The 11,367-nt window shown below is 44.4% G+C and overlaps 1 protein-coding gene across 1 annotated transcript in view; it reads left to right on the top strand.

Moving 5' to 3' along the window:
• Positions 1-5,906: 5,906 nt before the first annotated feature.
• Positions 5,907-11,367, top strand: part of DDX10 (DEAD-box helicase 10) — a 219,636-nt gene continuing 214,175 nt past the window's right edge. Inside the window, exon 1 of the mRNA XM_068424731.1 lies at positions 5,907-6,136. Coding sequence (XP_068280832.1) covers positions 5,921-6,136 — 216 coding nt within the window. The 5' untranslated portion in view covers positions 5,907-5,920. The remainder of the gene's footprint in view (positions 6,137-11,367) is intronic.

Here is an 11,367-nt window from a genome sequence, read left to right as displayed (position 1 = left end):
GATAATAACACATAAGTGCCTTCTACATAAAGGTGCAATGCCATTTTTTACATATCTGACAAACTAAATATATTGTACTATGCTAATGGGCTGGGAAAAACAATACATTAACTGTCTCCTGAAATGACTCTGAAATAAAAAGAGCCCAAGAACTATGCTAAATGCAAGTCCTTTTTTCCATAAAGTTATTTTCTAATTAAGGACAGCATTTAAGTGCGTCATTTTTATATTAAGCCTCAGTAGCACCATGGTGTATACCATTCTGTTTTGGAAATGGGGTTCTTCCGAAATGTGTGATCGTCTGAATGGTTAACTAATCTTTCGTAATTTGATTTGTCAGCTCTGTATCTGAGTCAGGAAATCAGCTCAGTTTGCGAAAGAACTGTCAAACGTGTTCAAAATTAAACACATATTTATGGAGTTCCCTGAACTGGAACAACAGCCTGTGCCCTGGGACTGTACACAGATCCTGGCCATCACAAAAAAAAAGCAAGCTTGATTATTTAATGGTTCTTTTTAATGGGTATCTATTATGATCACAGTTTATAGTAATTTTTATTTCCACAGGTCTGTTACGGCCCCTAGTGGCTTTGATACACTTGAACATCATCGTGGTCCTGGCACTAAAAGCTCTGAGAGGTGCAAAGTGCTACAGGGCAAAACTGTAGGAAGCGGTGAAGTGACAGGGCCTGCAGAGCCTGGGTGTGTTTGACAGTTCTGTGAGGGAAAACAAGTTTCAGCAAACCCTGTCATGTATTTCTTGCAAGATTGGTCATGCTTATAATTTTCAATAAAAACACTTCTGTTGGCTTAAAGGAAAAATGTTTTGATATTGTATTTTTTTTAACCTCCATCCTGCGTCTGTATAAAAAAAGAGTCTACGTATCGTAACATTTGAAGAGACAGATGGTTTTATTTAAAGACTGAAAGTATGACATAGTAAGTCATTAATTTTTAAAATTACTTTCCATTTTATAGGTGGTTACCTTGTCTGATAATCTGAGTGAAAGCTTTTTCCTTCACTATGGAAATGTTTTCTTTGGCTAGGGCTTTCATCACAACTTTCCCAATGTTCAGGTGGGCTTTCACTGGCAAAAAGTTCATTTTGAGTGCCCTGCAGACTAAATCATGAATGTCAGACTCACCAGCAGCAGTCCCCTAGAACACAAGAAGTCCTTTGTCATTCCAGAAGAAATGTGTTTATGTGATCTTATTAGAGAGCTCTTTAGCTTTTCTCCTAAAGCATTTTGTTGTATCATACAGTATCATCCAACGCTTCCTGACCAACAGTATCAATATTCTTTGGTGTTGCTAGAGACTTGACAAGCTGGTTTTGCTTCTGATTTTGAAGAAAATTGGTTACTTTTCCCCCACAGCTGTTTTTCACATGCAAGTGTTTTTGAAGCATCATGGCACAAAGTTTATTTTTATTGTGTAAACTTAAATCTGTCCTTTGGAGGGTGGTTTTCATTTAAACATTTAGTAAGTTGGTTGCTATCATTCTGATCAGTATAATTGGCATTTAGTCAAAATCCCATTAACCAAGTGAACAGCAAAGCATACATCCTCTCTTCTCCCCCACTTTTCCCAGTCTGTTTCACCTCAGTTTTTAAGAGGATAACAGGCTTATAACTCACATCTCCTAAAACAATCCAAATTTGGAAACTTTTGAAGGCCAATTTTAAGAACTGAAGGCTGTTTCCGTAGTGGTGGCTACTAAATTGTCCATTGCCAAAGAGAATGAGTGAAGGACTGGATTGAAGAGGGCCATATTTCTCTCCATGAAGACATCGTTTGTCCTTTGGTAGGCTCAGGCTTGAAAAAGAAGCAGCTACTTTCTAATATTATTTTATATATATGATAGCTGTCTTTCAAAATATAAAACTATTTACCAATATGGAACAAAAAGACTTAATTCTAAAATTTTCTGTGGTAGGAACATTTAAATCCAGATATCTGTAAGAAATCTTTCAGAACTAACTCTATGTTGCCTATGCATGTCTGTATTGCCAAAGTTGCAACCAGTAGTTTGTTCCAAGAGTTTTTAAGCTGCATTCATGTTTAGAGTAATAGTACGACTACTTTTTTCCCAGAGCAGAATACATTTTGGAGTGGCTACATAAAACCAAATTCCTGTAATGTATATACTTGGTAAAAGCATTTTCATTTTATTAATTCCACAAGAAGAACCCATAATGTCATCTGCAAAATCGTATTTATTTTATTGTTGGGAAACAGCACTCATTACTAAAAGGAAAGTACAAGCTCTCAATTACACCACACAATATTCTTGGTCATCAACATTTTGTACATCTGGGGTCACTTCCTCTGGTTTGCTGATCACTTCTTTAGATAGGAGATAAAGATTATGTGAAAAAATTGAAAGAAAACAGGTTAGTACAAAACAATCAAAGATGTAATGGAAACCCCAAAGTTTAATTTAAGCACATACGATGTAACTTTTTTTTAAATTAAATAAAATCATCCCCTAGTTATCTTAAATTCCTGTAGAGATTTGCAAAGGAAATGTTTAACTGGGGTACATAGCATGTGAATGACAGTCTATGCAGCAGCATGAGATACCAGAAGAAAAGGCACAGCAGAAGCACAAGGAGTGATGCACGTGCAGCAAGTCAAGAACTTAAGACCAATCATGAAATGCAAGAAAGGTAAGAATGGGGAATTGGCAGGATTTGTGTGTAGGGCTAACTGTACTAAGTCCATGCCGTGAAGAAAGCCCCACAACACACATACGGAGCAACAGCAGTATGATACAACTCAACTTGACCCTGAGGTTTTGTCAAGGGAGAACATAAAGGATACCAAAGATCATGCACTGTCATCACCATTCAGGATGAACCCAGAAGTGATGAAGGCTTGACTGTCATGGCATAGCGAGGGCTGACTCCTCCCTAAGAGCCAGGAGCTAAGTCTGATTAACACAGCCCCTGAGCAAGGGAGCAGGTCATACTCATGGGTGGCAGCCGGGGTCAACCGAGAGTCCAGCTTATCAGACAGGTCTGTGGTGATGAGGCAGGTCCAAGGTTAAGCTGGGAAATCAATTCCCCGGTCAGGATCAGGGTCAGGATGAGGATGAGGACCAGGTCTGGTGGCTGTAATCAGGATCAGACACAGCCGTTGATGACTGAGCAGGTCCACAGTGACAAAGCAGGTCCCAGGTCAAACCAGGAAGTCAGTCTGCAGCTCAGAGTCCCAACCAGTGGGGTCTATGGCCAAGGACAGGCATGGCTGTGGCTGAGCTGGGGACCAACGTGACATATGACATAGGCAGGGCCTGAAGCTTCAGTGTGGGGCTGGGCCGGGATGTAGGGGGGTCCTCAGGTGAGGCTAGTCAGGGCATTGGAGTCTACAAGTGCCTCAGGGCCCTGACCGTGATACTTGGTGCCTGTTGTCCTCCTTGTCACCATAAATAGCCCTGCCCAGACACATACACGTTTGTGCTTATGAGTAGGAAAGACTGAGTATGCATGAGAATGAAAGCTATGGAGAATGACTGCTATTGAAATAGGTCTGGTTTAAAATAAAAAAATTGCTGCTGCCTTCTCTCTGATCTTGTATAGAGCCTTGTTATATTTATTGTTACAGCCATACTCCCTTCCTTCATTTCTCCAAATTGCAAGTAAACAGCCATGAATCATTTATTTGTCACCTTGTAAAAACAAATTTTTCTTCTCTCTTTCACTCTTTATTACTTAGAATGATCTCTAGAAGGTTTTGCTACAGTTTTAGGGATAGTACTATTACAAGGCAACTGAAGTAGTCTTGCATATTATAAATAAATCAAATTTAACATGGTAGAATTTGCTCCTGTATAAAAGGGAAACTTTTACCAACCACTGGCTGTTTCTCAGGCAAGGCCCTCAGAGTGAGAGGACAGCAGAGAAAACCAAAGGGTGGCTCCCGTGCCTCTGCAGGTTCACAGACCTCCAGCGTGGGGCCGAGGGGCTCTCCAGCGTTTTACCTTCTACTGTGGGACACACGACAGGCCACTTTTGACTTTCTGGTTTTCCTTTCTTCGTACATGGACCTCTTGGCTAATAAGCAAACAACTTATTAAAAAGCATTGGAAACATATAAGCATAATTAAGAGTCTTTTTCATGACAGCGGCATAAAAAGTTGCTTTAGAAATAGGACAGCAAAGTATTTTTTGCATATAACTTTTTTCATTGAGGATTTGTCCATAGTGACTCACAGAGCACTGCTGCTGTTCTGCTATAAGAGAGATGAGCCTGTAGGCAAAACATAGAGCAGGTGAGGAAAGACAGCATGTTCAAACACAACACTTTTACCTGTACATTTACTTACAAAAAGGTTAAACTCACTCCAGTGCCGCCACAGCAGGAATTCTACACAGGAGAGTTTTTGTTTGTTTGTTTTTCTATTACAGGCAGACAGATAGAAATGCTTAAAGTGGCAGCTGAGCCCTGCCACAGTCTGATCGTAGTTAGACTGGGACCTTGTTTTGGATGTCAAGTTAATGTGCTGCAATCGTGGGAAAGATGTGCCGCCCTCCAGAAGCACATCCTTCGGTGTGGAACAGCACCTCCTGCAAACAGTTTTGCACCAGGCACTTCTGGAAAAAAAAAATTTGTTTCAAGAATAAAACCTTCAGTATCCTTCCTTATTCATCTTAACAGCAAACAAACCCCTTGAGAAAGCCATTGCATTCAAAGCTGTACCTGGGAGGAGAGATCCCATCGGGGCATATGTATTGGAGATTTTTCCAGCCCTTCCTGAAATTAGGAAATTAATCTATTTTAAAGGGAAAACAAACATTTCTGTGATCACAAGTTTTCCTTATCTCAGGGAGGAGGGAAAACATCTTCAGTGACATACTCAACATACCTATGGCAAAAGTGCAGCTAATTAAGAGACACTCCCTTTTCCCTCAGCTTTCTGGAATTCCAAACCCTCATCAGAGACAGCAATTATTTTGGGAGCCTTTCACTATTCGCTTCATCCACATGTTTACTTCCTTCTTTATGACATTGCATAAATATGTTTGTAATTTTCTCTTCCTGATGTGGCACAGTAACTCTGCAGCCTGTTTTTGTTTTTAATTCTGTGTGCTGATGAAATGCTAAAACTGACTCAGCAAATCGTTTCTGACCATCGAACAACTGCAGAGCGATGCAAACCTTCCCCGTAGAGGGGGGCGTTAAGAACCGGTGCACGTAAAGATAGCGTAATATAAATTTGCAGGTTGATTAGATCTAGTTATTTTGGGATATATGTGCCTCTTAGAGAGGCCACTCTTACACCACCCAGTGTAAAACAGCTCCGCATGTTTGTAGCTCTCCCTGTGATGTTCTGCCAACCCATTCTGCCAAGGAGCCAAGGCCATTGACTACAACTGTATTATGAAGGGTCAAAACACATGATGAATGGAGCTTGAATCCAGCATCTCAAACTCCAAGCCCACTGTATGTCTTTCAATTGCTTTTTGATGTTTCCAAATTTGTCATTTCCCTGTAATGAATTAGGAAACAAAGTATTAACAGACTTGTCACAGAACTCTTCCCCCTGACCCTCCACAACACGCTATCCCAGAGGACAAAGTCTACGCCAGTGCTAAGCACATACTCCTTTTCTATTAAGGCTTTAATTTTTTTTTTATTTTTTTTTTTTTTTTGTCGTTTTATAATCTCTACCCCAGAGCGTATTTTGCACGCGGCGCCACGAGCTCATTTTTCGGGTTATGTTACACGATGCCTGATTTTCCTCCAACCCTTGTGCAACTCTTCGCCTTCCCACAGAGCCGCGCCGAGCCGCTGGCTGCCGGGCCGGGCCGGGCCGTGCACTGCCGCGCCGCGCCGAGTCCGACCCTCCCCCGGCGGCGCGGCCCGCTGACGCGCTCGGCCTGCGCCCAGCCCCGCCCCCAGCGGCCGTGTGTGTCCCATGCGGGGCGGCGGGGGCAGCATGGGCCGGGCGGGCAGCGATGGCGGAGGCGGCGGAGGGCCGGCGGCGATGGACCCGGTGCGCAGCTTCGAGCGCTGGAAGAAGAAATACACGCGGCGGACGAAGAGGCTGCGGCTGCAGCGCCAGGAGAGGAAGCGGCCCGAGTGGCAGGTGGAGCGGGAGGGCATCGGCCGCCTGGTGCAGCGCTACCCCGAGGTACGGCAGGGGCGAGCGGCTGCTGGGCCGGGCCGGGGAGCGGGGGGCTTTGCAGGGCGGGGACGGGGGGGGTCACCCGGCGGGTGGGCATGGCGGGCCTGCGGCGGGGGGGAAAGCGGCCCCTCTCCTCGTGTGGGGTGTGGGGCGGTCGGGCTGGCAGGAGGAGGAGGGGGATCTCTTGGAGCGGGGAGCACCCCTCGTTGTTGGAGGTGCCTGTAGGTGATCCCTCCGCTTTATACTGAGAATGACGTGTATGAGAGGCTGGTAGTGGTCAGGCATGTATCCAGCATGTATCCATCAGAATGAAGACAGGGTAAATGTATGTATTAGGATGGTTTTGGGGACTCCTGTTCTCAACTTTTCTGGAGTTTTATGGTCCTCTAGCTCCAGGAGTCTCCTGCCTGTGAATATACAGGTGGATGCCTACTGCTTTCTATCTTCAGTCCTTCATATCTCCTTTTCTGGTTCCTGACAAGGTTTTTCCACTTGGTCTCCTGCATTTCTTCCCTATTACCCTGGACCTGATTATAGCAAGGGTGGGAATTGTGAGGAATTGCCACATGCTTGGTTCTTCGGGGGTCTCCAGTGAGTTCTGCATGAGGTAGATCCCTTCTTAGGGACTAGGGAATTAGAAAGCCCTTTGGTAAGCTCCTTTCTATGAGGAGTACTGGCTGGGGTCTCTGGCACGCAGGCTGTGGGTGGATTAGCTCTTCATGTGCTTTTGTCATCTTGCATGTGGCGTGGAAGAGGGGTAGCATGGGTGTTGGATACAAGTGTATCTGCCTTGCCCTCCCTCTTAGAGTATATTGTCTGTAATTTCCAGTGTGAGTATGACTACAATGGGTAGCCAAGACAAAATTAAACAATAACGAAGAGATAGCCAAGACAAAATTAAACAATAATGAAGAGATAACCAAGATACTTTGTTACTGGGGTTTTTTTTTTTTGGGTCATTTGTTGACACGTGATGGTGAATGTGTGGCAGCATAGACAGAAAATGTGAAATTTAGTTTCAGTGTGTCCAAATCTTGGGACCATTTTCTGTGGTATGTGTTCATAAGTGATGTGTTATGTGTTGATCCAGTGACTTTGTTGCCTAACTGTAAGGCTGTTGATGAACTGTCTTCTCCATCCAGTTGTGCTCATGAAAAGCATTAACAGCTAACTGATGTGCTGGGGAGCTGTTTGTGTAAACTCTTTCTAGACTGCTTTATGTCAAATTAGTCAGATCAGAATACCGTTTGAAGTATTTGAAATGAGCTGGCTGCTCTCACCTAGAGCAGATTAGAGAGAGCTCACAAGTACAGATTCCCAGCAGATTAGAGGAGGTAGTAATGTCCAACAGGGAAATAAACTAAGCAGAAATTGGTATTGTTTTCCACTGGTACATGTAGATATAGAATAGATCTATCAGAAGTTATTAATCTAACACCAGTCCTTCTTATTCCTACCATTCAGACTTTATTTAAAAATAAACCTGTATCTTTAGAGTTTAAGGGTACTGCAACAGATCATTCTTGTGTTCTTGGAAGTTTGTAGGGCAGAGAAATAATATAGGAAGCTTTGTGACATGACCTTTCCTAACGTTCCTTTGCCTCGCTCTTTTAATACTGTTCTCGCTTTTTTTTCCTCCTTCGACATCATTAAAAGAGCTAGGCATAGGTGTGTAATGATTTTTAAATTGATTTAGAGGAGTTTAAGGTGGAAGAGCAGAATGGTGTTTGTCTCTTTTGTGATTAATACATCAGTTCTTACTGGGTCATCTAGAGTTAAAAAGAAGCTGACCACTGAAATACTTAAAGCAGCCTTAATTATTGTCACGGTTTAAAGCTGGGCTGGCGATTAAACCTGCAGCAGACGCTCTCTGTTAACCCTCCCCCCCCACCCAAAGGGAAAGGGAAAGGGAAAAGGGAGAGAGACTTACGGGTTGGAAAGTTAAAACAGTTTTAATAAACCTATAATAATGAAAAAGAGTATAATAATAATATTGGAATAATCAAATATATACAAATATATATACAAAACCAAGATCGAGCTCCCCCGATGTCGGCAACGTCACCACCGGCACTGCAGGGCAGGCTCCGGGAAGGCCCAGGCTGGGCCTAGCGACGGTCGAGAGCTGGATTCAGGGATGCACGGATCGGGATCGGGGGCAGCAGGAAAACAGTCGGAGTCCTCCTTGGACACCGGCCATAGCAGAAAGAGCAAGAGCGAGCAAGAGGGGCGAGACCCTCGTGATCCCCCCGCTTTATACCGAGAATGACGTGTATGGGATGGAATACCCTCGTTGGTCAATTTTGGGTCACCTGCCCTGTCTGCTCCCCCCTGCAGCTGCGACCCCCCCCCCCTTCGGCTTTTCACTTGTAAGCAGTGAGGAATTCAGCGGTGACCTTGGTTTCTCTAAGAAAAAAGTACAGCAAGAGCCTTACTGCACAACATCCCTACCGGTGCCTCAGCGATAACTACAAACTTCGAGCGTTATCAGTCCTGGAAGCAGACACTGTCTGCAAAAACATGCAGTTAGTTTCAGAAAGTGCAGTTATTTAGAGGAGACTTAGCTGAAAGTAAAAATCACTGAAAGGAAAATCGGCCTGGTTTAGGCCAAACCAGGACATTCCACCCCTTATTCCATACCATTCACGTCATACTCAGATCACCACTAACTTTTCATTTTAAAATATATACAGATAACATTAGTTTATGATTCATTTCTATACAGAAAAAAAAAGTTCATCAAGTTCATTTAGTTCAGGATTGTGGGTTTCCATCTGGCTAGGAGTCTCTCAGGGCAGGAGACATGGTATGAGTTTTGTCACAGTTCATGCCCACGGGTTGCAGGTTAAAGATGTCAGTCTCGAGGAGGTTACTGGACGCCACTTGCAGCTAGCTCTGGTCTCGTCACCACTGTCTTAACCTGAAAGACACTTATGAACACTGTTAGTATTATGCAGCAATTAACATCATGCAGTTCAGAATTAAGTATTCTCACCCAAGATCAGATCACCTTCAGGGACACATCGGACTCCACCATCCTGCAGCATCACCCACCAAGTACATCCAGGTCCTTGAGCAAAAGCAATCCCATGAATGGGTTTACCTTTGCCCGTAGCAGGAAGAACCCAGACAGTTTTTCCCAACAGATTCCTTTCATGCACCACAGGGACTTTATCCCCTTCTACTGTATGTAAAAGATCTGACTGAGCAGGGCCAGCTCGGTTGATGGATCCTCTGGTGTTAACTAGCCAGGTAGCTTGTGCCAAATGCTTATCCCAGTTTTTAAAGGTTCCACCCCCCATTGCTTTTAGGGTAGTTTTTAACAGCCCATTATACCGTTCAATTTTCCCAGATGCTGGTGCATGATAGGGGATATGATATACCCATTCGATGCCATGCTCTTTGGCCCAGTTATCTATGAGACTGTTTTTGAAATGAGTCCCATTGTCCGACTCAATTCTCTCTGGCGTGCCGTGTTGCCACAAGATTTGCTTTTCAAGGCCCAGAATAGTGTTCCGGGCAGTGGCATGGGGCACAGAGTATGTTTCCAGCCATCCGGTGGTTGCCTCCACCATGGTAAGCACATAGCGTTTACCCTGGCGGGTTTGAGGGAGTGTGATATAGTCAATTTGCCAGGCCTCCCCATATTTATATTTCAACCACCGCCCCCCATACCACAAAGGTTTTAACCGTTTGGCTTGCTTAATTGCGGCGCATGTTTCACAATCATGGATAACCTGTGCAATAGAGTCCATAGTTAAGTCCACCCCTCGGTCACGAGCCCATCTGTATGTTGCATCTCTTCCTTGATGACCTGAAGTGTCATGAGCCCACCGAGCTAAAAATAGTTCACCTTTATGTTCCCAGTCCAAATCTATTTGGAACACTTTAGCAGCCTGATCTGCTTGTTGGTTGTTTCGATGTTCCTCAGTTGCCCGACTTTTAGGTACGTGAGCATCTACATGACGTACCTTCACGACTAGTTTCTCTAGCCGAGTAGCAATATCTTGCCACAGTTCAACAGCCCAAATAGGTTTACCTTTACGCTGCCAGTTGCTTCGCTTCCACTGCTTTAACCACCCCCACAAGGCATTTGCCACCATCCATGAGTCAGTATAAAGATACAGCCTTGGCCACTTTTCTCGTTCAGCAATGTCTAGAGCCAGCTGGATGGCTTTTACCTCTGCAAATTGACTTGATTCACCTTGTCCTTCTGTGGCTTCTGTGATTCGTCGTATAGGACTCCATACAGCAGCTTTCCACTTCCGATGCTTTCCTACAAGACGGCAGGATCCATCGGTGAACAGGGCATACTGCTTCTCATCCTCTGGTAGTTCATTATATGGTGGGGCTTCTTCAGCACGTGTCACCTCCTTTTCTGGTGGCATTCCAAAGTCTTTGCCTTCTGGCCAGTCCATGATCACTTCTAAGATTCCTGGGCGGTTAGGGTTTCCTATTCGAGCCCTCTGTGTAATTAATGCAATCCATTTACTCCATGTAGCATCAGTTGCATGATGGGTAGTGGGAACCTTACCCTTGAACATCCAGCCTAGTACTGGTAATCGAGGTGCCAGGAGAAGTTGTGCCTCAGTACCAATTACCTCTGAAGCAGCTCTAACTCCTTCATATGCTGCCAGTATCTCTTTTTCAGTTGGGGTGTAATTGGCCTCGGAACCCTTGTATCCTCGACTCCAAAATCCTAGGGGTCGACCTCGAGTCTCCCCTGGTACTTTCTGCCAGAGGCTCCAGGTAGGACCATTGTCCCCAGCTGAGGTGTAGAGCACATTTTTAACATCTTGTCCCGTACGGACTGGTCCAAGGGCTACTGCATGCACAATCTCTTGTTTAATCTGTTCAAAGGCCTGTCGTTGTTCAGGGCCCCACTGAAAATCATTCTTCTTTCTGGTCACTTGATAAAGAGGGCGTACAATCTGGCTGTAATCTGGAATATGCATTCTCCAGAAACCCACAACGCCTAAGAAGGCTTGTGTTTCCTTTTTGTTAGTTGGTGCGGACATAGCTGTTATTTTGTTGATCACCTCTATCGGGATCTGGCGACGCCCATCTTGCCATTTAATCCCTAAAAACTGGATCTCCCGGGCAGGTCCCTTGACCTTGCCTCTTTTTATGGCAAAACCAGCTTTCAGAAGAATTTGGATTATTTTCTCCCCTTTGTCAAAAACTTCTGCTGCTGTATCACCCCACACAATGATGTCATCAATGTATTGCAAATGTTC

This window comes from Nyctibius grandis, chromosome 2 (assembly GCF_013368605.1).
Source record: "Nyctibius grandis isolate bNycGra1 chromosome 2, bNycGra1.pri, whole genome shotgun sequence".
NCBI classification, from domain to species: Eukaryota; Metazoa; Chordata; class Aves; order Nyctibiiformes; family Nyctibiidae; genus Nyctibius; species Nyctibius grandis.
This window is presented reverse-complemented; position numbering and strand designations above follow the sequence as displayed.